Below are 27996 nucleotides of genomic sequence, written 5' to 3'. Positions count from 1 at the left end.
ACAGATGCTAGGTTAATTTGTTTACCTGGCTGCCATTCTATAGTTGCTAGAGTTTCAATGTACAGATTATTATTTCTTATCATATTGTTTAGAGACTGATGCTAGGTTCTTGGTTTACCTATTATGCTAGATTACTGAGGCACTACACTGTCTATCTACATTTGATGTATGTGTTTACCCTGCTTATTGAAATTGTCTGCTAAATGTCTAAATTGTCAACTGAAAAATGATTCAATTTAGTGCTATAAAGTAACAGGTTTACAAAAACAAAGTGGGTGAAATTATTTTGGAGCTTTTACATTAGCAGCTTAAAGAAAAGGGAAAATAATAGAGAAAGAATGAAACAATACAAGCAAGCAAGTATATACAGTGCAATGTTCAAATATATAAATGTGCATGGTTAAAAATAGAAATCAAATTAGGCTCGTAAAAAATATTATGTATATTGACGTTACATATTTGTTGCGAGTGAGCATCACCTCAGTTTGTTAGTTGGGGTCACTGTGTGATCTGGTTCATAAGACCTGCAACCCAAAGAAATAAAAAGCTTAGAAACACCTTATGTTTCACATAAATGTACAGATAAGTGTGGATTTGAAATAGGCTATAGTTGAACCTTGAGAAGAGACACTAATGTCCTTTCTCAGAATAAGAGGTGCTGGTTGTAATTCTGTGCCCTGGGACAATATGGGGCCACTTGGTTCCTTTCATCCACAACAAGCCCTTGGAATTTTCCAAACCTTTGACCCCTATTCCGTGCAGTTGTTAAAAACATATTTGTCTGTCAGGCAGGATACAAAACACTGAACCAAAATAAGATGTCCAAGGACTACTTCAACAATATAAAGTGGTAAATTGGAAGCTTAAAGACTGGGTGTCTGTTGTTGTAATGGAAATGAACACAATGGCAACTGACAGCTTAATTACTTTTCTAAAACTATAAGACTGGTGAATAAACTACTGAAGTTGTCTGTTAGGAAGTTGTCAGCAGAAGCTTGTTTTTGTCAAATGGTAATTTGATCCCATGCCCTAGCTATCTTTTCATGGCCCTCAAAGCATGCATTTACAGTGATTGCTATACGTAATTCCATGGTTCTCTTATAACATAACATAACCTACAATGTACACAACACAAATGGCAAGTGCATATCATACACTGCACTCAGTGTTTGGCCAGAACGAGACAGGGAATAGATTGACATTGTCAATCGTTCTGCATGTTTGTAAGGTGATGAAAACCTAGAAAATGGTGGCTTTGACGAGTGTGCATGGTTACCTTGTATGGAAGTTGAGACCCCATAATCTAATCCTTAGGCATATAGGGAGATGGAATTGTGAAAAATGAATGAATGGAGCACTCTAGATGGGTATCGGCCTGTGCTGAAATGAGGCACTAAGTGAGATATTAAGGGATTGATCTACAGTCTTATTAAATCATCCCTGATTAGCTTAATCCTTAAAAAATAAGAGCCTGATTCCCTGCATTATGTGCACTCGACCCTCAACCAGCTCTCCCAAGTTAAAGAGCAGAGCAGAGAAGTTATAAGTTAAAGTGCTTTGAGGCTCTCAGAGTCACTGTTATCTTGTAGACTACCTCTCCGCAACTTCAGTAATATTTTATAAATAGGAATACGCTGATGGATTAAATGGGCAAACATCATTTGACACCTGCTTGAGATTAAATCAAATGAAAATTCCAACAACCTTCTGAAGAATTGATGAATGATCTATTAAGGCCACAAATAAAGACATTTTTTTAGGTGAAAGTTACGCAAGGTAAGGACAGATGACAATAATTCCTCTTTCAGGCTACAATTTCCCTTTGTTTGCGTAAGACCGCTGTTTATGCCTTTAACTGGTTTTCAAGAAGTAATGAGTTGGTATGAGAGTTAACATTAAGACTAGGGTGACTGTTAACGTCTTTAATCATGTTTAATGTTTGTGGTTGAAAATGTATACTGTAGATCTGAGGGTCAATAGTTGCCTAATGTGTCTAATGGAATTAATATTAGAAATTGAGTGTATTTTAAAATGTTGAAGACAGAACAAGTGGCCCTTTTGTTAGCCATTTGACCTAAATTCAGAGTTTGGTCTGATCTGTCATTGCAGGACCATCACTATCTCATGTTCCATTATTCAAAGAGAAAACCTTGTGTGTTCCCTGGCCTGTTGTCTCTGTGTCTTCTTGCCCCATATAGTAATGTCCATATGGAAGATGGGCCGCCACAGGTAATCCCCCTGAAAGTCAATGAACTTGACTTCCTTTTGCTTTACTCTGCCTGTTCAGGGTGCGTAAAAATCAAAGCGGAGCGGCAGGCAGCCGCTCGCAGCCCGGCCAAGCTGATCGCCTGCTGCTGTGCTGACTGAGGTGTGCTTCACACAAAGCTTGAGAAGTGTGGATCCTTTGGGCCAAAAGGCCCGTATGATGAGCTCTGCACTCCCCGAGCCAGGGAGAAAGGAATGGCTCAGTCAGCAAGCCAGTGCCACTGGAGCGATGAAAAGATAATTCTCCCCCCCACCGCCACGGACCTCATGCGGCGTCAAGCCATTTGTGAGCAGTGACAGAGCCAGATTGGGCCGAAAGGATATGAGTGGGAAACTTCAAAACCTGCTCATGTTTCTGTGGACGTGAAAGGATTTGTATAACACATTCAGATTTGATGGACTTTCCCATGTTCTCTCTGGACAGCCCTTTTTGTTGGCATGTTCAAATAATGAATCTCTTATACGTAGGATCCCCTTTTTCCCCCGGCTCCCAAGTCCCTGTTTCTAGTTGCCGGGTAGGGATGCTGTTCGGACCATTCCATCACCTGCGGCAGTCTCAAGCATATGGAGAACCGCTGACTCGCCGGCTTTCAGGAACCAGGGTGAGTAGCAGGGACACTGCTGGAGCTTCAAACTACCCTTCAAAAAGGTCCCTGGACAAAACCATCTGTAGATGGCAACCAGAAATCAATCTAGTGCAATTGACTTTATCTGGTTCCTCACAACTGCAATGCTTATGTGGGATTGACAATTATCTGATTATGTTCTTTCACAAAACAATGAGATGCACAGAGAGATTAGCCTTTATATTTTAATAATGACAGTAGTTGTCCGTTATGTGTTATTGTTACTTTGATGCCGTGATTGCTGGTATTCAGTTGTCATTCATTTGGACATTTTACGGTTTTGATACTGCAGGAGAGGCTTTAAAACATTTTCAACATTTTCAGTTTCTCTGAGAAATACAACAATATAAAATGAAGTTGTTTTATTTCCATATGTTGGCAGTCATATTATAATATCTATATTATATCATTGAACTTCAATGTGAAGTATGAAAAGCATCACTGATATATTATTCATTATTCTCTTTCAGGTGCTGAAATGGAACATATATTTTTGATTATTTTTCTGTTTTGTAAGGCCCTATCTGTTGGAGCTCAGTTCAATGGATACAACTGTGATGCCAACTTCCACAGTCGCTTCCCTGGTGAGGAACCATGGATTATATATTTTTTTAATAATCAATGCCTGGGATTTATTCACGAAAAGTTTCATAATCTAAAAGGGTAAAGTTGACTACGTTTTGAAAAAGTTTCACAATCTTTAAAAGGGTAAAGTTGACTACGTTTAAAAAAAATGCATAACCTTTAAAAGGGTAAAGTTGCCTGCCTGTTCTCCAAAAAAGGGTAAATAAAAAAATAAAAAAGGGTAAAGTTGACTACCTTTTTACCTTCCTATTTTATATCTACCAGCTCACAGTGTATCACACGCTGTGAGCTTGTGGATGGTCTATTTGAACTATTTCTTAATTAAAATAATAATAATAAATTATAATTTGCCCAAAAGAAGGGTTAATGTGGTTAATTATTGTTCACCACACCTTTGGAAGGATGCTCATTGAGTTTGACTGTTTTTTCGTACAAGCTGTGTAGCCTACTAAAAAAGGCAGAATGCATCTGTCTCTCGTGCAAAACCGGGAAAGCATCCATGTGATTTTAGATTTTTGCGTTGGCTATTGAAAAACAGCATTATGTACAAGCTCACAGCACGTCACTTTGTGCCGCCCTGCGAGCTTGTGCATCTGCTATTTTTTAACATTTAAAAAAAAATGTACTACTGATTTAGAGGGCAATCGCAGAATCGTACCCAGTCCCAGGTACTCTGCCTTTTTTAAATATGTATTTCATTTAGCGATGTGACATTGTGCAGTGACACCCATGGCCTGTGCATTATGCTTGTGTTGTCTGTGGTAGCGGAGAGGGACATCAGCGTGTACTGCGGTGTGCAGACCATTACTCTCAAGATCAACTTCTGCCCGGTGCTCTTCTCTGGCTACACTGACACCGACCTGGCCCTCAACGGTCGCCATGGCGATGCCCACTGCCGCGGATTCATCAACAATAACACCTTCCCCACGGTTGTGCTCTTTAGCATCAGCCTGGCATCAATGGAGACCTGCGGCAATGCCTTAGTGGTACGAAGAAGGGAGTAAATGCAATTTAATATAGTAATATTATTATTATTTTCCTTGTATATTAATCTTACAAATTACCCGGCTTCCCTCCCCCGAACATGGGCCATTTGTGTTCGCATAGACACTCAACAAAGCTGGAATGCCCCACGGTGGATCATTCAAACTCTGCAGTGGAGGGCAGGCACTTTACCACTGTGCCACACAGGCGATACAGTACTTACTTGTCTTGACCAAAATCTATTGTGTGTTGCCCACCAAAATTGAGTTGAGTATTAGTGACATTTACACAGTTTTTATGTCATGGATTATTAGATTACTGCTTGTCTATAAAAGTGATCTTTTTTTACACAGGAAGCACAGAAAATGACTGTGACCAAAAGCTTTTAAAAAGAGACAACTCTCTCAACAGCAAAGATAAGATCTGACACGGACACATTTTATAGACTCGTACTCTAACCTTGTACTTCGTAAACCACTCTGGAGAAGAGCCTCTGCTAAATGCCTAAACTGTAAGTGTAATTTCTACTGGCTACTTCACTGTGTGCATACCGTACTATGATAGTGACAAGTGGACGTGGGAAACAATCATGGTGATTGTTTGCTCTTGGAAAATAATTTCTGGTGGTTTGTGTGGAAGTTCGATGCTCAGATAAGAGGGGATTTAATCGAGGATTAGGAAGGTGCAATAGTATACTCAATAGTTTGAGTGATGTTATCGACCCTCATTCTGTCCGACAACTAGGATAAAATAATAGCTGTGATTGTATTGCTCACACTGATGTGGTGTGTTGTTGCAGGTCTCCTCCGGCCACGGACCTAACGCGTATGGGAACCTGTCACTGGTGCAGATAGGGAATGTGTCGGGGTACATCGATACGCCAGATCCTCCCACCATTATCAGCTACCTGCCCGGTCTGCTTTACAAGTTCAGCTGCAGCTACCCTCTGGAGTACCTGGTTAACAATACACAGCTTGCCTCGTAAGTCATTTACAATCTGTGATTAACTCATTTAAGCAAAGGGGGAGAGTGCATAGAATATATTAGACTTTGCAAACTCGTGTTTCGGGAACTTTCGCCAAACTCATCTCAAACTGTCTCAGATTTACTTTGTAATAATTATTAATTTAATTATAATAAGTGGACAATACCAAACGCAGGCAAAATTCATGGTGATATAATGTGATATTTTCTTTTAATTAAACAATAAAAAGCCTGCTAGATGTCTGGGGCTAAAACTAATTTGCAGTACTACTGTGTACTATAATGAAATATATGACTGAAGAATATGGTTAGTTGTACTCAATAGGAAACTTTATGAATTCAGTCTCAACCCTGTTGCTAATGCATCTCTAATGTTTTTTTTATGTAACCTTTAGGTGAAAATCCCATTGAGATCAAGATCTCTTTTACGAGCCCTGTTCAGTGCATTTAGGGGTAGGCAACCTTAGGCATGGGTGTCAACATTTGGCACAGGGGAGGGTGATCAATGGCACACTGGCATAAGTGTGAGAGAGAGGTTATTCTTTTAAAATAAAATATTCAAAAAAGGTTTAGTCAGATTGAGTCCCCCTCACATCTACAAATTACATCCTGTCACTCATTCAAACTCTGACAGGACATAGTGGGGAGTATGGGAGATAGGTGGGTTATTGCTATAGTCTAATGATAATTACATCCTGATCCTAATAATAAAATATTTATACAGATTATGTATAGCCTATGGACAATCAAAATCAGTTGGATTTATTTTTTATGTGGTGTCATAATTATACGATAATGATATGATGATGATGATGATGATGATATGATATATGATGACATAATTATATGATGAATTTATACGACACACTGAATGTCAAGAAAATGAAAACATGGCACTTCATGTCAAAAAGGTTGCCGACTCCAGACTATGCACTGCAGTGGAATAAAGTTCAGGAAGTCTGATTTTCTTCATTTTTTGTATTAATATAGGTCGGCTGCTGCAATCTCAGTGAAGGACAGCAATGGTACTTTCGTCAGCACACTGAATCTACTACTTTACAATGTAAGTTCATATTACATACATATTACTGCACTGAAAGTATTCATATTACTAGGGTTATAATCACTCTCATCTATTTCTTCTTATTTACTGGCTAAGATGATTTGAAAGTCCAAAACTGCATACAAAACTACACAAAAATATAAATTGTAGTCTGAGAAGTCTGTTAGCATCTACATTTGTAACAGTAACCACTTACACCTTCTATAATTAGTCAAGTTGACCTGAGTTGGCTTTGTACTTTGTCCTCTCCTTTTCGCCAAAAACAGATGATCATTCTACATCTACAAGCTCACAACACGTCAAGTTGCAATGCATTGTGAGCTTGCAGATTGGCAATTTTTTAATGAATGTTCCCCCCGGGAATAGCTGGGGGAAAAAAATCATTATTAATTTCAAGCTCAAGAGAAAATTAACTGACACTTCTTGATTAAATACTCTAAATGGGCTAATTCAGAAATTAATTAATGTTCTGCAATGCATCATTTGCAGTGATAATGAACAAATCGCCCTCTGCAATAGAGTGAATAATAATAACCAGCAGACATAATGGTGGTTGCATACTGTACTGTAGGACTCATCGTACGTGCAGCAGCTGTCCATACCCATGGCAGGCCTCACACTGAAGACAAGGGTGTTTGCAGCTGTGAAAGCCTCCAACCTGGATCGAAGGTATGCAAACTATTGAATCTGAGGGATTTTAGTGCAATCTGAGCGTAATCATCAAAATGTCATGTTTTGGCACAGAATCTCTAAAACAGTGTCAAGTGGTATTAGTTTCCCCAGTTTTATGATATACTGAATGGTATAAACTGGTCGTGTGCCTTCCACTTTGGCAAATGTGTAATAGTCTTCTTCTATGCAAATGTGTTACCATTACAACACTGAAAGGAGTTTCAGTCCTTTCAGTTTTGGGCACACATCATTTTAATATGAATCACCAACGTTAAAAAACATTTACGCCAGGTCCATCACCTATAGGTCATTCAATTACACAGGTGAAAAAAGCAATATCGCGCTCAGTGACAAGATAATAATGTCAAAGGGAATCCCAAGGCAAGGTCAATGTATCTGTGGTACAGAATTACAAGTTGAGGCCAAGGATCCTACATATAAGGTTCTGTATAGTTCAACGGTTCCCAAATGTTTTAGACCGAGAACCAAAAGAGAAATCTCACTGGGACCCAAACTTACAAAAATAAAATACATTATGAATTAACCTGTTAAGCCAAATTCAATAGTGAAAATAGCCAATCTACAAGTTTATGGATTTTCTCTTGTAGCTTTCCTAGTTTCACTATTTTATTTAAAACATTTATGGATTTTATTTCCTCCTTTTTTAATTTATGAATTTATTGTTTTTATTTGTTTTCTGAAAATGATTTTATTTTGTTATTTTTGATAAAATATTTATCTTTATAAAACTCTTAGCCCATCCTACCAAACTCAGTGTGCTATTTCTGCACTGGGTAAAACAATAAGTAGGACAGTAAGATGACACATTCTTTGACAGAATGCAGATATGAAGAATGATACCAATGGCCTAGATTATTTGGCTAGGTTCCATATACGGACGTAAAACTGAAGTCTGTGGAGACTAGAGGGTATGCGCGTGGCATCAACATCATCATACCCGGAAGTTATGCGCAAACGCCTATTGTACTGAGTGGCAAAAAACGACTTTCTGGCCTTGACAGCCCATACAGTACATCCAAACAGATTCTTAAACTGATTGCATTAAACGACATTAAACAACATTAAACTCACTTTGCCACTCACTTTATGCATGTGCATACCCTCTATATATAATCATGCTGTGTTGCCAAAAATCATTCTCAGCTTTGGCATCCAAAACGTGTGAGTGACTTAATAATTCTCTTATGTCACATAATGTGACCTGACTGTGTTCTGTCGTGTTCTGTTGCAGGGCTGTGGTTTTGACACTGAAACAAAGCCAGCCCTGGTCTTACCGCATATACTGTAAGCTTTAATAGAGAGATCCCCTTCCTGCAAAATTCACTGTTAGGTGCATGGGTTCACTACAACAGAAACAACAAAAGACACCAGATTACAATACACACAAGGACAGAAATACATACCGTATTGTGCAGTATGTTTTACAGAAATGTATATTGGACAGTAACTCTTTTGTCAGTATTATCAAATTACCTTTGACCCGTTGTGGCCATGCTGGCCATGGTTCACATGACACTCGTCTTTCATGAGCATCATGGCGTGACTTCACCCTGTTTTGAGCACCCGCTTCGAATGTTATCGACCCATAAGGTTACTTATCAAGACCATGCAATGGAGCGTGGGTGCGTTCGATATAGGCACATTGACGGCACTGCCAATACAAACTAATAGGCGACTGTGTCCCCAGTGTGCAACTGTACATTTCCGAACGCACCCATTTTGAGAATATGGCTGTGCGGTCGGATTAAAATGCTTTTTATTGAACAATACGGATTGCACGGGTGCTAGTAATACCCGAATGTGCAAAAAGCTAACATCCGTGGCCCCGGAGGTGAGCGCCCATATTTGAAAACTGAATGTTTATGTACACAATAACTTTGTAAATGTAGCAAGGGCCTCAAAACAGGGAGAAGTCACATCAAAAGTCTTCCTCCCATTCTGTATGGAAGCTTTAGTGTTTTCGGGGTTCTTTGCCTTGCACATTTTTACATAACTTTCTAATGGTACTGACGTTTGCGTGCAACACTCAAAGCATTGCAGTGGGGGTTTGCCTACTATAGAAGTCATGAAGGGAGTTTACAGTTCCCTCTTGATGTCAACCAATAAAGTCACCTTAATTCAAGTGGCAGATGCCAAGAAGGATGAGTTTTGTGACTTTTGGTTATGGTTACATATATTATGGTTATGGTATATACAGTATATAGAGATGTCATGTGGTCTACCTGCATGCCTTTGTGATCTACTAGTTAACTAGTAGATTGCACTCTATCTTTTGGGCACCCCACTGTAAACACTTCACGTGATTGCACCTACTTCAGTGAGCCTGAAATCTGGCTTTTGTTTTATTAAATAGATGGAATGTGCTCATGGACTACTGTTACACCACTCCCTCTGGAAACCCCACCGATGACCTCCGATATGACCTTTTCTTTAGGTAACCAACACGTTTGAGAAACAACTTTGAAATTGTATGCATTTTGCAGATGTTGTTGTGGATTTGCTTTCTGATCATGTGTGTATTTTTCTACCCTGAGGTAGCTGTGAAAAAGACCCACAGACTACTGTCTTTGAGAATGGCAAGAGTCAAATGGGACGATTCGCCTTTGAAGTATTCCGCTTTGTCAAACACAAAAACCAGAAGATGTCCACCGTCTTTCTACACTGTGTCACAAAGCTGTGCCGAGCTGATGATTGTCCATTACTCATGCCGGTGAGTCCTAATCATCAAATCCTCAGATTTGTGGGTATAAAGCCCAGTTTATACTTCAGTGCATCTTGATGTATTCCCAATTGTACAACGCATAAAGTATTGTATATAATTAAAATAATTAGCGAAGTATTTAATAATTTCCAAGTCAAAATATCCATTCAAATCAAATGTATCAATTCTTAAACAAAATCCACATCCTGGAAGTAAACACTGGAACCAAGTTCAACAGACGCATGGAAAACATCAGCAACACACAGCAAACAGAATCCAGGCCTGTTTGTAGTGTGAGGAAGTGAGAGGGAGGCACTATACCACAGGTACCCCTGAACCATTTGTGTGTCTCCTTGTGGAGTGGAGGGAGAATAAACCTTGTAGTTTGTAACAGTCACTGTCAACTGAAACGTTGAACCAGAAGCTTTAACCAAGCTGGCAGTCAAAATGGTCTCTATTGGCCTGGGCACCAAGGCTGGTAATGTGCTGTGTGTGCTGTGTGCTGTGTGTCTTCCCGCACATCTCTAACCCTTTCCTGTCAAACTACTGTTAGTCTATTAATAAAAGACAAAAAGCCAAAAAAAAGAGTAAAAAAGGTCTCTATTGTCCTTTTTACGGCAATGTTTTCATTATTAATTACCTCTACAGAACCATATTTCACAATTACATGCTGTTCATTGATAGCCAATTTGCCTCTCAACACAAAGTAACCAGTCGCTAATTATTACAAAATGAAATGGTGCTATCTCAAAAAGAGAGAATGAGACAACATAAACATTCATTTTCATATTTTATAATGTGGCAAAATTGTATTTATTCATAACATCAGTAATAGATCAGCATCAGTTCCTTTATAGGACGGAACCAACTGGGCAGTATTAGTGGACACTGGACACACACATCTACCATTGAGCAGTCCTATATTCTCTTGCTCGTTCTCAAGTAGTTAGGTTTCATTCTATAGGAAGAGCCTACAGTACACACACATCACATGTTATGTATATCTCTTTTTTTTAATTTTATAAGATTTGTTTTTGGATTTTCTGCCTTTATTGATAGATACAAGTGGAGATTGACAGGAAAGAGGGAGAGAGAGAAGGGGAGAGACATGCAGCAAATGAATGAGACTTGAACACGCGACATGTGGCATGCGCCTGGACCACTAAGCCAGCGGGCGCCCCATGTATATCTCTACTTTCTCCACAGATCTGTGGTAGCAGGAAAAAAAGAGACATCCCAGAGCATAAGGAACCATCTGCGTCCGGAAATGCTGTCATTACCGCTGGGCCTATAATCACACGAAGTGGTATGGTTCCATAATATAACATAATGTCGTCGCTGTTGGGTGGAACCTTGCACTGTATGTCCAAAACATGGAACCAATGTAGTTATTATTTATCTTGTTAATATTTGTCATTGGTTCAATATTTATAAAACCCAGAGGTAGACATAACCACTTTCACTTGAGAAACATTTCAAAAATAGCAAAAGTAGCCGATCTACATGAAGCTTACAACATTTTGTACTGACACTGTAGTATGGTGAAGTAGGGCATTCATTTACGGGAATATAGTAGGTACAAAGCTTCTGCCCGACAACGACAATATTATTTTTTCCGTTTATACTGAATGCATTTACAGTACCTCACGTCATAACACCAACCACAGCAGCTCCTCCGGTTACTGTCATAAATCTCTGAGATGCGATTCTTTGAACTGAAACCTGAAACATGGTAATCTGTCATGGTCCCTCCTTTAACCTTTAAACTGTGGAAAGTTATACTGTAATGCTGTCAGTGTTGCTCAGCTCTTAATTAGCCTTTCATATTTTTTTGTATCATTTATTTAGGATAATCTTTTATGAGGTATATTATCCGATTGAATAGCGTAGGCTATAATCATGTAAAACTGAAGGGGTGATGGTGAAAGTGTCCTCAGCTGCCTTGGATAGATACTGTTTTAGCCTCCAAGTGCCTATGGGCATCCTGTTGAGTCATACTTTGTACTGGGATGAACTTTGTATAATATCCGGTATTGTCGTACACTTAATTGGCCTTACTGTCTTTTACAGACGACACACCAACCAACAATTCACAACTGGGTAAGTATTTTAATGACATCCTATTAAAACGACATTATACTGTAAACTTGCCACCAGGCCAGGAGGAGGAGATTATGTTTTTGCTCCTGTTCGTGTGTAGGCCTATATGTCTGTGTAGCCTATCTGTGCTGTGTCTTTGTGTCTTTGTCTGTGTGCACAGCGAATTCCGGACACCGGCATCAAACCTTGCATGCACACTCCCAGTAGACAAGAAGGAATACACTCGGAATCGGCCTCATGGTGGCGCTATAACATGCAGCTTTGTGTTTTGGCCTATAACTTCAACCTTAGGCCATGCCCATTCTGCGTAACTAGATTGCCACAATTCTACAAATATAGCATAATTGGAATCCCATCATGAGAAGCCTCTGTAAAGCTCACCTCGAAAAGCACCTCCATAGTGGCGCCATAATGTGAGGTTAGATTAATATGGTGTACAATCCCCCTACCAGGTTCCTCGCGTCTTGATGGCTGCAGCCTGCAGGCCATGACTTACCCAGGCCTGGCTATGCAACCCAGCCTGCCGGAGATATGCTCTTTTCTAGTTCTTAGTTTTTTACATTATTTACAAATAGTTGAATGAATATGTCTGTCATTTCTTCAACTGTGTGTATGAGAGATGAGAAACATCCAATGTAATCTATGGGCTGTACACAACTGGTTCCCAAACAGTGGGTCGAGACCCATTTGTGGGTCACAGGCACATTTTTATGGGTCTCTTTATTTTTGGTTTCCTACATTTTGTTTTTAATTATTATTCAAACATTTTCAAAAGACATTTTCAGTAATTTCATGAAGAAATCAAAGACAAATCAAAGAAATTCCATGAATTAGAAAACAAATTTCTAAGAAGCAGTGAAAATAGCCGATCAACAAGCTCACAACACGCCATGAAGCGACGTGTTGTGAGCTTGTAGATCTGCTATTTTCACTAGTTTGGGTACCAAATGTCTCTTTTGGGCCACGAGCTAAAAGGTTTGGGAACTACTATACACTCTCTGAATTCAATTAACACTACTGTGTATTCAAGGATCTCTTTGAACCAAATGCTCTTTTCTTTCCAGGCCAGCTGAGCACTCCGGGTTTTCGCATGAACACGGTGACCAGTGCGCTCCTCTCAGGCGTGATCATCCTGGCTGTCATGAGTGTGTGCTTCTTCGTCTTCTCCCTCACCCTCCTCAAAGGCAAGAGTGCAGCCTCCTCCAGCACCCTCTCAGGGGGCCATAACCCGGCCTTCAACTGACCGACTCGCCCACCGCATCACAAGCACATTACTAAAGCCTTGATGTATGGCCCATTGCATGACGGTGTTGCGCGGCAAAAATAACAGATGTACAAGCTCACAGTGCATCGCATTTGTGACGCGTTGTGAGCTTGTACATCGGCCATTACGCCGCATGACACCGTGGTAAGACTAAGTATAAATCAGGCACGACTGCCCTCCATGAGTCATGACTGTATGGAAAATAATACCTAGCAAAGGAGAGAACATGGCGATATGTGACATTTGTGCATGTGTATTGACTTAAAAGCAGGCAAAAAGCCTAAGATTTTAATTAGATAATGTTGCTTTGTACAATGTGCATTAGTGTAGGTCCAGAGGTGGAATAATTACGTGTATTGTACGGTGACTATTTTGGTCGTTTTGCTCCAACCATGATGATGTGACAGACCAGATTGTTGTACAACTTAATTCAATACCTCAGCTCTCAAATGCAGGGTGTAGGATCAATTACAAGAAACACATGTAGTGTATAATGGACTGGTCAAACTCAGACTTCTTATTTAGGGGTTGAGATGTAAGCCCTTCAGTGAGTGAGTGATATTATACCAACAGATCTAGAGAAAATAGAATCTTCATACAATATTTTGTTTGACTATTGGGGTTTGGTTAACCATGGTAACAAACAGCCCAAGGCATGGATGTCAAGTTGTAAAAAGCCTAAAAGCATTAATATGCTTAAGGAGTTCCTCGCCGTAAGCGACAACTTTAACAACTATATTGTTAAACTTAACATTAAAAACTATATTGGTATTCTAATTGAAATAAATCTTTAATTTATTAATGAACACTACTCAGTAGGAGGGTAGTATAATGATTAATCACTTAATTTAAATACTTGTAGGTCACTTTATACGGTTTATACAATTTGGAAAAACATAATGGTTATAGTCATCTTACAATTGTATATGTTTTGCCTGTAATGGCACAATGTGTTACTGTCCCTATATATATTTTTCATAAAATGTCATTGATACACTATTCTTAAATGATGTACAAAGCATATTGTGCATATTGCAAATATTGCACTTTTACTTGATTAAACATGCCCAGTGCTGTGTTTCTAATTGATTGGTTGGTTGAAAATGACTTTCCATTCTGTGTAAGATTGCAGCTGTATTTTCTTTTACCATGTAAAGTGTGCCACATATCTGTCAAAATTACAAAACAAACACATCTAGTGCCACAACCTGATTATCGAACTATAAAACACAACAAAACGTCACATCAAAAGTGGCACAGAGGGGTGCTGGAATTCAAGCCGTGCTATATAAAATAAACAGAAATGTAATACAAAGAAGAGGGATATTTTAGAAGTTGATAGATAGATCGGATAGGAAAAATGGTTTGGTGGTTACATTTCTCAGATTTTGTCAGAGTTTTTCCCCTCTGACATTCTTGAAACAAAGGATCAAGTATAATAGGTTGAAATAAATGGCAGGATATAGGGCTTGAAAAAGAGAAACCACAAGGCTCAGTATTTTCTGAACTGAGCCTGTGAGTCTGTCTCTGTCTGTCTGTCTGTCTGTCTGTCTGTCTGTCTGTCTGTCTGTCTGCCTGCCTGCCTGCGTGCGTGCGTGCGTGCGTGCGTGCGTGCGTACAGACAGAAGCAGTTGGATCGTTGTCCCTATGAAACTGGGGGGATGTATCCCCGCTGTCTCCCCTGCCATCTGTAATTATTCCCATGAGCGACATGCACAGATTGCAAGGAAAGGAAAAAGGAGATGAGCTGGGTTGCTCCTGGATAGGCCTATAGGGTAATTTAATTTGAAAGACACAAATGCTATCAAAGTATTCTGTAACAACTTCTGCAGCCTTGCATTAAGAATCTTTTTTTCAAGTGTGACAAAAATGCAAGGTCATGAAGTGAGTCTGCATGGGTCTCTCCTTCTAGGAGTCACAGCATAAAAAAGTTTGAGCACAGCTCCTCTGCTCAACCAGCAGACTTCATTAAGGCTGTGTCCAATTATACTTTCAGACAAAAGCGTGTCAAATTGCCAATAGTTGAGTCCCTTGGCTCTAATGTAGTGCAGGGTGGTGCAGGTGGTGCTATCCACAGCGGGTGGTTAACTGCTGTCTATTGTTTTCTCAGTACATACAAGCTGCTGGCACAGCAGACGGTACATAGAGGTCACGGAGAGAACGGATAGTCTACTCAAGACCATTTTACATCAGAGAGCGGCTCACAGATATAAAATGGTCTTGAGTATTCTTCTATCCCACCAAATCACCCCACGGCCTGCAACACGGTCAGTAGCTTGACACATCTGATGATAATAATAATAATAATAATAGTAATAATAATAATAATAATAATAATAATAATAATAATAATAATAATAATAATAATAATAATAATAATAATAATATTAATAATAATAATAATAATAAAACTTTATTTATATAGCACTTTTTAAAACCAAGTTACAAAGTGCTTGAACAATCAAAACAATATAAAACATCAAAATACAACAATAATGTAATAATGAAATAATAATAATGATAGAAAAAACAAATAAGCAATAATACTTATGACTTAAGGAGGTAAAAAGGCCAACCTATATAAATGTGTTTTAAGAGAGATTTAAAACTTGTTAAGGATCTGGTTAGCCTCAGCAACAAATTGTAGAAGAAGATGGAGAGAAGTACTAGTTTGTATTTAACAGTGTACACGTACAGTATAGCTATGTTGCTCGACAGCCAGACAGAGCTAGGGAGGTCAAAATGAAATTTGTGCCCAGGAGGTAAAAGAGTATTAGATTTTGATTTTATTGTTTTTCTTTTATTGTGTGGGATTAGGGATAGCTTGAAACATAGGCTCAAAAGTTAGCCAACACAGACTGTTGGAAGTTGAAAACTGCGAGGGGTCTAGATCGTTGACTGTACAAGTCAAACAACAAATACAGTACACAAATACAGTATGTACAACACACACCACTGTCTTAAAACTTGTGTGATAGCTCAATGTATAAGAATTTTAATCTTTAACCTAATTGAGATATCATGCAGAAGAATGAATGTTTGCTGATTTTGGTCTATGTCCTGAGCCACCCTTTTGACGTTCCTTGGTCAATATCTCCCAAACAAAATAATAAAATATCAACAAGCTATCCATTTTATATAAGCTTGGTCCAATAATGATCTGCATAAAGTGAAAAAGCAGAGCAGAAAGAGAAGAACAACCACAAAAACAATAGGGTTTCAGCACCCAGTTTGAAACCCTAATTAGGCCAACTGGATTATGATCAAGCAAGCGTGTTGAGTCTGTCGTCATAAAATATTATTGCGGTAGATACTGTATCTCCAATAGAAAGTATGGTATAAGTGAGGCTTAAAAGCAGTATGAATATATGTGTCTGACTTGACCATCATCAGCATTACCAGTCCATTAATTTGCGTACTGTACTTGTCTGCTGCTGTATGGATGAGCCAGTTACAGTAAGACCACATTATAGCTGGCGCCTGAGTCTGGGTCTATATTATAATAGGCATTCTGATCCTATTTGATGTGCCCCTGGCTGTCGCTCCTGAGAACGCATCGGTGGCCAAGGTAGTTTAGAGGGTTAGTTCAGATTTTTGGACTTAAAGCTGTAGGAAATACTTGCCATTAATATAGTGGTCGCAAAAGTCCCATAGTGGGAGTTCTGGTCTGGTTTTGGTGAATATTTAGGCTAGTAGTTCTGATAATTTGGTGGGGGTCACTGGGGGCCACTCATTTAAAATAAATGTATCCCCAAAACTAACATAATTTCTACCACTTTCGTTCAACTTTGACCCTTCTGTCACATGGAACTACTGCTGGTATAGTGATACTGGACACAAAAAGTGTTCCATGTGAGGGGTCAATTAAATAAATGCTGTGCTATATGGTAGAAATAGGTAAACAATACACTTTCTTTTTAATTAGTGGCCCCCAGACCCCCACCAAATTACCGGAACTAGCCTACTTAATATTCACCAAAACCAGACCAGAACTCCCACCACAGAACTCAGGCAATCAATTAATACCTTAGTCCAAAAAAATTGAACTAACCACTAAATTAATTTATGTGGGAGACCAGGGTCAATGTTATTTACAGCATAGGTATTACAATTGATTATCGACGAGGCTGAGCTTGCTCTAGTTTAGAAAATATCTGGGAACTGTATATGAATGATTACACCATTGTTTGCAATAATCCACTGGAAAGGTCACAAATGTATGGTCATGCATTAGTGAGTGAGTTACGCCTAGGGATTATTTTTCCATGAAGAGTCAAATCTGTCAGTGTTTATCTTCTCAAGTTTTCCTCTTTGTGAACGCAAACATTCACGTGTCTGACATTTATTGGAGATGAATGGAGACATTCAACCGGAAATTTCCTCTAACCTAATTCACTTAAAGATCTTATCAATAAATCCACTTGAGTCTATGGTTTAGTTATAGAACCTTAAATGTTAGCTGTCGATCTACAGAAATGTCATGAATACATTTTAATATACCTTTCCCAGCTGTGGTCGAGTTAAGATGCCCCCCACCCCCAGCCATGCTTAGCCTTTCACCATTTTAACTCGTGTCACATTTGCCATTGACAATGAAAGGAGAATTTACGTCATGTGTCTGAGCAAATCGGCTTTTTGTGTCAACACAAACATTAAATGACATTGACAATGAAAGGCGAATTTACGTCATATGGGTCTGAGCAAATCGGCTAAGCAGCTATGTATAATTCTGGTTAATATCATTTGCGTCAGTATAACATGAACGAGAAGTGGTATGGTATGGGGCATTGTGTAATGCCTTATCTCAGTGACGTGAAAGAACTAGGGCATGTGGAGGAGGTCGGCGGAGACGATAAGAGCACTTCACACAGGTGTGATTTTTAATATTCTTAACAAAACTAGTGACTTTAGGTACTTAGAAAAGTGCTATATAAATCTGAGCTATTATTAGTCTCACTTTTTATGGTGTCTGTCTGTCTGTCTGTCTGTCTGACTGTCAACTTTGAGTCATACGTTTCCCACATAATGGTCTAGTATGGGTATCATAATATTGTGTGTGCTTTTGTACAGTAACATGGGTCTGTGTCTTCAGGTCTTGAGTGATCAGAAAATGCATTTTCAAAAAAGTGAGCAGACAACTTTGGAACTGAAACACTGTAAAGTTGAAGCTGATAAATGGGTACTTTCTCAAAATGGCAAACCACCCGAAAATGTATTTCCCATTTAGCTTTAAGAGCTGGAGAGACGGGGAGACCCCTGTTATTGAACAAACAAATAGAAATATTAGTATGGCAATGAATCTAGAATATAAAGCTTTAATAATAATTTAGTTTTGCACTTACATTACCCTCATTTCTTTAGGTTATTTTTTTTCCGGCTTTTCTACCTGTATTGATAGCTTCAAGTGAAGATTGACAGGAAAGATGGAGAGAGAAGGGGAGAGACATGCAGCAAAGGTCATCATGAACTGGACTCGAACACGCAACACGCTGTCAGGCATGTGCCTGGACCACTACTAGGCCACCGGATGCCTCATTTCTTTAGCTTCTTAATACACCCATACAGTAGATACATCCGCAGCATAGATCCCCAATTCCACACCCTTCTTGGTGAAACCTGACAATAATCTAATCTATGAACAAATTGCTCTTTACACACCACCTCATTAAATGATATGAAATCCTCATGGGAGAATGAACTGGGTAAGGAAATATCTGGTGAACTATAGGGAGGAGGCGCTCAAAAGGGAACACAAGTGGTTTGGTAACACTTGTTTGGTTCTTTGGTGTGCCTTGTATTGGCACGGTCTCATTCAATGTCAAGTCTTACGCAAGATATTCACCAAGGAATGTGAAGCCTAATTGTTTAAGATCATGTAACCAGTCTCCTGCTAATCAAGCTATAGTGCTTGTGTTGACTGTGTTGTGTTGCCCATCTTGTAAAACAATATCTTTAACTTTCATAAATAAGGGGCACTTTTAGATTGAACCAGACATTTATTGCATTTGGGTTTCTTCACCCACATTACAACTGATCTAATGTGATGTTATAGTTGGCTACATAACTTACCTTATGTAGCAGGGCTGTATTATGAAATTACCCTCACAAATAGGAGTCTAGGGATCCTACAAACACATGAACCATAGCATTAACCATATACAGTATGCTGGACAATGTAACTGAACAAGGTAATTAAGGTTCCCCAAGTTGGTACGGGTTCAGAATGAACAGAACCACAGGCTGATGTCAAGTATTTTTCAACATGTAGACAAATATATTCAAGTTAAAATACAGAAGGGAAGAGGGGTTATTATAGTTGCGAAATCATCATTCTAAAAGTGGGACTGAGCCCAAGCTGGGCAGGTGATATAGGCCAGGGTGGATGAAGGCTTCAGGGCAGCGGGGGGGCAGCGGTGGCCGAACGGTTTGCGGAGCGGTCTTGTTATCGGAAGGTCGCCAGTTCGAATCCCCGGACCGGCACGTTAAAATTACCACCGCTGAAGTGCCCTTGAGCAAGGCATTGAACCCCTACCATGAAATGTTCTATGAGCAAGGTCTGGCTGTAAACAAGCATCTCGAGCTTAGTCCATTCACCCTGGGTAAACAAAGAACTTTGCTTTACTTTGCTTTGCTTTGGCTACTGGGTCCTCAAAGACTAAACATAAACAGCAAATAAACTAATCAAAACAATATTAATACGCAAGCAAATAAAGTAATTAAAGTAATCACAGCAAACAAAGTCCAAACCCTGTGATATTAGTTAATGGCCCAGTATACGTCTATGTCCTCAACACCCAACAAACAAGCTGGTAAAACCCAGTCTCAAATACAATATGGCACGGAGGGAAAAACAGTGAAAGGTTACTTGTAGGTTACGTTAGGTAGGTTATAACTGTTGCCTTCCTACAATAGATCACATAATACATCTATAGATCAATACAAATTAATTCATTCATTACACAAAATATTTAAAAATGACTAAAATACAACAAAATACCAATTAACATACCCACTCAATTCAGGCTTCTGGACAAACATGATGCCTCAAACCTTACCTGGTCACCCCTTTTATGCACTACCCTTAAAGGGGCAGCAGTGCTACCCTTAGATGGAAATCCTCTGCACTCCCTTCTCATACTCTTTGGATGCACCCACAACAAGAGCTGAATACAGTATTCAATCAATCAATCAATCAATCAATCAATCAATCAATCAATCAATCAAAAAGTAGTTTAGTGGTGTTTTTGTTGCGGAGTAGGGATTTGTCGTACGTGTATGTGTTAAAAGTTGAATTATTATTTATTATTTATTTGGTCATGTTGCTGTGGGTCATGGCTCTGGCTCATGTGTGTCATACTACTAAATAACGTACCTGTGCATATATGTTATATTGTGAAAACTGGTTGTGTGCAAAAAATTTGCAAAATAAAATCAAAATAAAACAAAAACATAGCCACTCTATTATGTCTGGAGCAGCACCGTTGAATACAATGCCCTGGGAATCCCAGAATGCTGCTCTTCAAACATTCAAACAATTATTTAGTTTGTTCAAACTGCTTTCCTTATACCTAAAATGGCAAACCGTGTGAGGATCATCAGCCAAGTCACACAGGGTCATCCTTTGATCAAGGTAAAGGTTATGGAATTATTTAAAGTCATAAAATGTATGTCTATGTTTCACTTATGCTTCATGAAATCTTATGAAACTCTCAAAGGAGCTAGACCATTGTTTCTGATCCTTCACTAAAGGCTTGTGCTGTGTTGGGTTTCACAAATTGCCCATATGGGATGGTCTACTACTCTACTTACTGTATGTGGCATATTCCCAATACAATGGAATTGTTTGCATACAGTGAAATCCAGGAGGACACGCCAAACCCCACTGGCCTGGATTCTATCCAATCCAAGGAGAGATGTTTAGCTATAAAAGACCTCTCTCTACATCCCAGGAATCAGAAAATCAGGAGACAAGTAACTGAAAGGAAAGGAGTCTTCAATGGCAGTCAAGGTGAGTGTCTTACAATGACAATCTTAACTTTTGTTTTTCTTTTGTTTTTTTTACATGTACTGTGTATGTGTTCATTTAGATTTATTCCATAGATCTTGCTGCATGATTTTTCTTTTGCTGTTATAGATCTCCACAACCCTGAAGGCAAACATGTATCATCTGGGCCTTTTCTTCTTGGCATCCATGGTTGCCCAGAGCACTCAGTTAAATTTAACTGATTGTGGAAGTGGGGCTACCTGGCGACGTCCAGGTATTCACATTTAACATCAGTTTTGATTGATTGCTTTTTAAGCTGCGCATTTGAACATTATATTTATTACTGAGAAAATAAATTGCTGGTTTTATACTTAGCTAATGTGAAGGCTCATCGCTGACAGAATATATTATGTGAGGCTGGCTTAGTGGTCCAGGCGCATGCCACATAGGCTCTGGCCTTGACAGCACGTTGCATGTTCAAGTCCTGTTCATGACGACCTTTGCTGCATGTCTCTCCCCGTCTCTCCCTCTCTCTTTCCTGTCATGCTTCACTTGTATATAAAGGCAGAAAACAATTTTTTTAAAAGTATATATTAAAAAAATATATATAGTAGATTATGTGGAACTAGAATGTATTGTGTAATATGGCATCATTTTACAAAGAGTATCCTTTTAGCAAGTAATACCTGAGTGATTAGCTGTGAGTGAATAAGATACTCTATGACAGAAAACAACCTGATCTTATATTTCCCTGTTGAAGCATACACTGACATCTCAGTGGAATGCGGCACTGCCTCAATCAGCCTGGCCATCCTCTATTGCCCTGTGATGTACACTGGCTACAATGATTCCCATCTTCTCCTCAACCATGTGAGTGATGATCCAAGCTGCGCAGGAACCCTGGACGAAAGTGCCTCACCCCCGGTTGTCAGGTTCACCTTCTCCCTCAACAAGACTTCATCTTGTGCCAGCAAATTCATCGTAAGTAGAGCATGAAGAAGACATTGGATGGGTAGAATCCATGTTTAACCCATTCAGGAGTCAGGACGGGAACCCCTTTTGTTGTTTTAAGCAATATGTTATACATTAGCTATTGAAAACAAGGATATATGTGGAAATGCATCATGACCCAAGGAATCCATGGAAAAGGACATTTTGATTTTACGACTTACGGTTCAAGAGTTATAGGGAAAAACGTAAAGTGGGCTGTTATAGCGCCACCATGAGGCCGACTGATGTAATTCCTTTTCAATTAATTTTCATAATTATTATGAACCTCCCCCCAAGTCTTGTAAATATGGCGCTTACGGTCTCCAAGGGGAAAAATATAAATAATATAAATAACTTACATTTAGTCTTCGATTTCCCCATTATAAGTCTATGGAGAACTAATTAATTAATATAAATTAAACTATACAACGGATCTTTTAGCAAAATACAAGCACACGATTCCCGATGAAGCCGGTCAATTTGACATGTGGCTCGAGTGTGTGCGGCAACAACTGTGGGAGTAGTAGTGCGGCAAAGTATCCTCATTTACAATGACAATAGTCTGGTTGCCCTGTTAGGGCAACCACACTAATTAGTCTGGTTGCAACCACACTAAATAGCAGATCTACAAGTTTATAGCGCGCCACCGAGCATGTAGAGCTGCTATTTTTAAAAAATCGTGAAAATGCGTGCAAATCTTGCAAACGTTTTTAACTCAAATCTTTGCTTCTGGGAGGGTCCCTGGAACAACATATTTTCAGATGGGGGTCCATTTACATATAATTCTGGGGGTCCTTGACACAATAGGTTGAGCACCACTGATAATAGGTTTTTCAGAAAACTGGATTTAGAAGACTTTTGTAGAATCTGTCCTCAGGTCAAAATGGGTTAAGGATTTTGCAGAATAATCAATTTCCTGTTCTTGACACGAGTCCTGATGTTTGTCCTCAGACCACCAGTGCAGTCGGCCAAGGCATCTTCTCTTCGTTCTCCAACATCCAGACGGTTAACATCAGTGGTGCAGTGCACTCCTCTGATCCAACCTCGGGCACAGTCACCTATAACGCTGGGCTCAAATATTACTACTCCTGTGCGTACCCTCTGGAGTATCTGATCAACAACACCCAGGTGGATGTGTAAGTTCCTTCCTTGGAATTCTGTTACATTATGTGTCACTCTAATGAACATTTAATAAATGGCATTATAAGATGCTTATGTGCCTGGCTGACATTGTGTTATTATCTGATAGTGACATCCCAGTGATGAACTTGTTATGGTTTCCGCACGTTATTAACGTCACACCAAAGTCTACAATTGAAATACTCACAAGAGTGTTTACAAAAAATCTAAATATTTGTATAAGATATTTAAGATAATTATTTTTGCAGGCTTTTTAACCCTTTATTGATAGGTAGACAGTAGTGTGACAGGAAATGGGGAGAGAGTTGGGGGGGGGGGGTGTCACACAGCAAAGGTCGTCAGGATCGGGACTCGAACCTGCAACATGCTGTCGTGGGGGGATTACAAACCTAGGTGCCTGGATACAAGATCTGCTAAGAGGATTTATAAACCAAGAAAGCACTATAGCCCTTTATATTAAATTCATCTGAACATTTTCATGACATACCGGTACAAATATACAGTATTACAGTACTATGCAAAAACATCATATAAACGTTTGGAAATCAAAAGAAAGAAATATGTACAGTAAAGGGGGGGCCTTTGACTTGTAGGGATTAACATTCTTTTACGACTGTTGGTAGGGCGTTCCTGTGGCATTTTTGTGGCATAGGAGCGAAATTAATTTAACATAACCCCTTGTTTGAGCCAAATCTGGGTTGAATGTAATTTGTGGAGTTCCCTCTGGTGTTGTGATTGTGGACGTGACATTTAGGAAGTAGTTTGACAGGTACATGTGTGTCTTCGCGGTGTAGCGTATCTTGTAGACCAGGCCCATTCAAGTTGATGTACTCTGAGCTATCCCAACCTGTCCTATCAAAATGAGTAGGGGCGAGGTGAGTTGTAGGAGTATAAGGCCATGTAGTAGCCTGTCTGAAGCCTTTGTGGTGCTATGGTACCATAAGTTGCATAGACCAGAAACACCTATGTGTATCTGGTTGAAATCTGCTGCCGAGCCAATCAAACAAACGGAGGAAATGCTGGGTATGCATTATGCAACCTTCTGGACACCTGGCTCGTTATGAACAGAGCCTATTTTAACAACAAGTGAGCTTATATGGTAGTAGGTCTCTATTTTCTACTCTACTAAGGGGAGTTACTTGCATTTGAGTCCTTCAGGTGTTACTGAATGTACGTTTCAGCCTCAACCATGTCTCAACCAGTACCTTCTCCCTGTCATAAATGTTTGTCCCACATAGATCAGCATCCTCCATTGCAGTGAAAACGGAAAACGGAAGTTTCATTAGCACATTGAGCATGGAGCTTTTTTCTGTAAGTCTTTCTCTTGCACGCACGCACGCACGCACGCACGCACGCACGCACACATTGATGATGAAGTGATTTACTGTCTGCAGTCTTTACAGTCAAGGACATTTGGATTGAAAACAACTGTTTGAATGACCATGAACCTCAAAACACAGCTATTCACAGTTAAGCAATAGCCGCTATACGCACACGTTTAATGTTAAATTACCATTACGGTTCCCCAGGTGATGTGTATAGTGTCAATGTTGAAATACAGGGGATGTATCATGATGGAATACAAATAATGCAATAATGTGTTCACAGGACGTCAACTACACCACCCCGTTGATCATGCCATCAAATGGAGTAGAGCTGAGGACCCGCATCTATGTCCAGGTTGAGGCAACCAACCTGACTGAACAGTAAGAATATCACATATCATGTTATGTAGACAGATGCCAGGTCATTGTAGACCTGGCATCTCAATGTACAGATTATTGTTTTATTTATTTTTACTAAGGATAGGTTCTTTGTTTACCTATGATCCTAGAAGATAACTATTTATATGCATTTGATGTACTGTATTGTGCCGAATATAAGACGACTCTGATTATAAGACCTTTTTCAAGACTCATTTGTGGAAAAAGAACATTGAATGTCAAATAGTCTAGTCCCGAATCCCGATTATAATACAACCCTGTATTTCAGGATATTTCCATTGGAAAATGGTCCATTTGTCTTATATTCAGCACAATAGGGTATTAGCTTTTGCTTACTGTAAATCGCTCTGGATTAAGAGTGTCTGCTAAATGCCTAAATTATAAATTGTACAAGTTGTTTCCCACACCAGCAACAAACACAGGCACACAAGTTACACAACACACAATAGTGCTTTGGTAAAGTTTCTTCCATTACTAGTCTTGACTCTGTCCGTTCTGCCCCATCAGGTATAACGTTCTCCTGGACAGATGCTACGCCTCAATATCCCCTGACCCCACCTCAACTACTTTCTTCAACCTGTTTGTCCCGTAAGTCCACAAGTCTCATTCTGAATCAACAGCTCAAGTTCAACCTTGGCCAACACTGTTGATTAATTGATTGATTTCTTCTTCAGGTGCGACAGTGACCAGATGACAAAGATACATAAGAATGGCCAGAGTCAACAAGCCCACTTCTCCTTCCAAGCCTTCCGCTTCATTGAACAGCAGAATGAGACGGTGTCCACCTACTATCTGCACTGTATCACCAGACTTTGTGAAATTAGCACCTGCGCAACATTTATGGTCAGATGATGATCAATGTTAAACAATATTCACTTATTCAGTTTACAAGAGGGTATTCTGTGCAGTTAAGTGGTAGTCTGTCTGTCTGTCTGTCTGTCTGTCTGTCTGTCTGTCTGTCTGTCTGTCTGTCTGTCTGTCTGTCTGTCTGTCTGTCTGTCTGTCCTGGGCATAACTGGATGAATGATTGACGTCAAATTTGAGAGTGTGTCCCAGATGATCCAGAGCTGTGTGTGTGTGTGTGTGTGTGTGTTTGTGTGGGGGGGGTACATTTTGCACATCCGCCTCCCAGATTGGCCAACCAGACCTATTGGCTTCACTGATTGGCTGAGCTTTACGTCACATTTGGGTATAATAACCATGTGTATGGGCGCTTCTACACAGTCACGTCACGAAGATGCCGCTCGCAGCAGGAGTCTCTTCATGGTTTTTAGAGGAAAACTGGTGGAAGGAAATGAAGCTCCACCTACGCTGCAACTTGCAGCGTCGGCAAAGAGTTTCCGGTTTTCTGGCCGACGCTGCAAGTTGCAGCATGGGTGGAGCTTCATTTCTATCCACCAGCTGTTTAAAAACCAGGAAGAGACTCCTGCATGCCGCTCGCGGCAAGAAGCATCTTTGTGACTCGACTGTATCTAGAAGCACCCATACACTGCATCCACACTGTAGTGTCACCAAGATGTCAAAATCCGCTCGTGGCAGGCGTCTCTTCCTGGTTTTTAGACAGCTGGTGGGTGGAAATGAAGCTTCACCCACGCAGGAAAGATCCGCGTGGGCAAAGCGTTTCGACACGCTTTTTCCCGCGTTGGTGGAGCTTCATTTCCACCCACCAGCTGTCTAAAAACCAGGAAGAGACCCTTGTCAAGAGCGGATTTTAGCATCTTTGTGACGCTACAGTGCGGATGCACCTTTAGTCATCAAACGACATCATGGGCATGGCCATGTCTCATTTGCATGGAAGCTATCACACGGTACAGAGTTAGAAGAATTCCTTGTTAGGTACCTTTTATGTTTCTAATATAGTATTTTATTTGGAAGCTGGGTTAAAATTAAATTAACAGCATATGGCCTTATGGGATACTAAAGCACATTTGATGTTTCCTTCAAATTTTGCCAAATCAAGGTTCCTTTTCCTATGCTTCCTGACAGATCTATGCCTCCATATTTACTGAAAAAGCTACCTACCTTCCTTGCAATTGAGACCCAGGGCCCTATCTTGCGCCACCCTTATCCCTGGGCCTTATCCCTAAACGTAATTGCCATCTTTTACTATTTTCAAAAACATTTTAAAATAATTCAACTAGCCGATCTACATTGACACGTTGTGAGCTTGTAGATCGGCTATTTGAACTATTTTAAAAGGTTTTTTAAAATAGTAAAAAAATGGCAAATAAGTTTAGGGATAAGGGTTAAGGGGTGGCGCAAGATAGATCCCCTATTATGTGATTTTAATTATTAAGAAATCTTCAGGAGAGAGTTACACTGTTTCTTCCTCCCAATTATAGTGGTGCCCTTCCAGTTCCAGGAGAAGAAGAGATTTGCCTGAGACTGAAGTGAAAGATGGTGTGTCAACACCAACCACCCTCTCCTCAACCCATCCCATTGGCGTCCATGCTGAGAGCAGTAAGTGTGACCTTTCCCTTCCAACACCATACTGATTTCACACATTGATTGCCTAGAAGTCCAAATAAGAATGTAGGGAGACTCTTACTTCATTCACAATGCATGAATGGTAACATTACGAGCAAATATTAATCTGTGTTTGTTTTGTTTTTGTATTACAGCACATGCATCTGAAAAAGGTATTTTCTTTCTTGTATAATAGTGACATTTGTATAATAGTGAAATAATTTGACTGTAACCCCATAATTTATTTGCTCCAAAGGCAAAATAGTCACAAATGATGCATATTAGAAACAGATGTTAAATACATTTTCTAGCTCTAACACGCCTGCTTGTCCTCTGGTTGTCTTATCAGTAGCAGCTTCACACTCCACGCACGCTGCTTCATCTGCAGGACTGAAGGCAGCTGTTGGTGTCCTCGCCGTGGTTGGCA

The 27996-nt window shown here is 39.7% G+C and overlaps 2 protein-coding genes across 2 annotated transcripts; both read left to right on the top strand.

Annotated features, from left to right (window-relative positions):
* Nucleotides 1-3369: 3369 nt before the first annotated feature.
* On the top strand, nt 3370-13244 carry zpld1a (zona pellucida-like domain containing 1a; the record flags this gene model as incomplete). Its single annotated transcript, XM_079507837.1, has 10 exons — nt 3370-3475; nt 4242-4462; nt 5260-5441; nt 6435-6507; nt 7079-7176; nt 9554-9634; nt 9739-9910; nt 11108-11207; nt 11972-12001; nt 13066-13244. The coding sequence occupies 10 exons, from the start codon at nt 3370-3372 to the stop codon at nt 13242-13244; spliced, it is 1242 nt and encodes a 413-aa protein (XP_079363963.1).
* Nucleotides 13245-21969: 8725 nt separating this feature from the next.
* On the top strand, nt 21970-25955 carry LOC306928111 (zona pellucida-like domain-containing protein 1; the record flags this gene model as incomplete). The annotated part of the gene is made up of 6 exons (XM_079508031.1): nt 21970-22230; nt 23191-23375; nt 24618-24690; nt 24988-25085; nt 25611-25691; nt 25778-25955. 6 exons carry the CDS (start codon nt 21970-21972, stop codon nt 25953-25955), a joined length of 876 nt encoding a protein of 291 aa, XP_079364157.1.
* Between the last annotated feature and the right edge of the window lie 2041 nt (nt 25956-27996).

This window comes from Electrona antarctica (genome assembly GCF_951216825.1).
Source record: "Electrona antarctica genome assembly, chromosome: 8".
Classification (NCBI taxonomy): domain Eukaryota; kingdom Metazoa; phylum Chordata; class Actinopteri; order Myctophiformes; family Myctophidae; genus Electrona; species Electrona antarctica.
The sequence above is the reverse complement of the archived record's forward strand: the minus strand, read 5'-3'. Positions and strand labels throughout refer to the sequence as shown.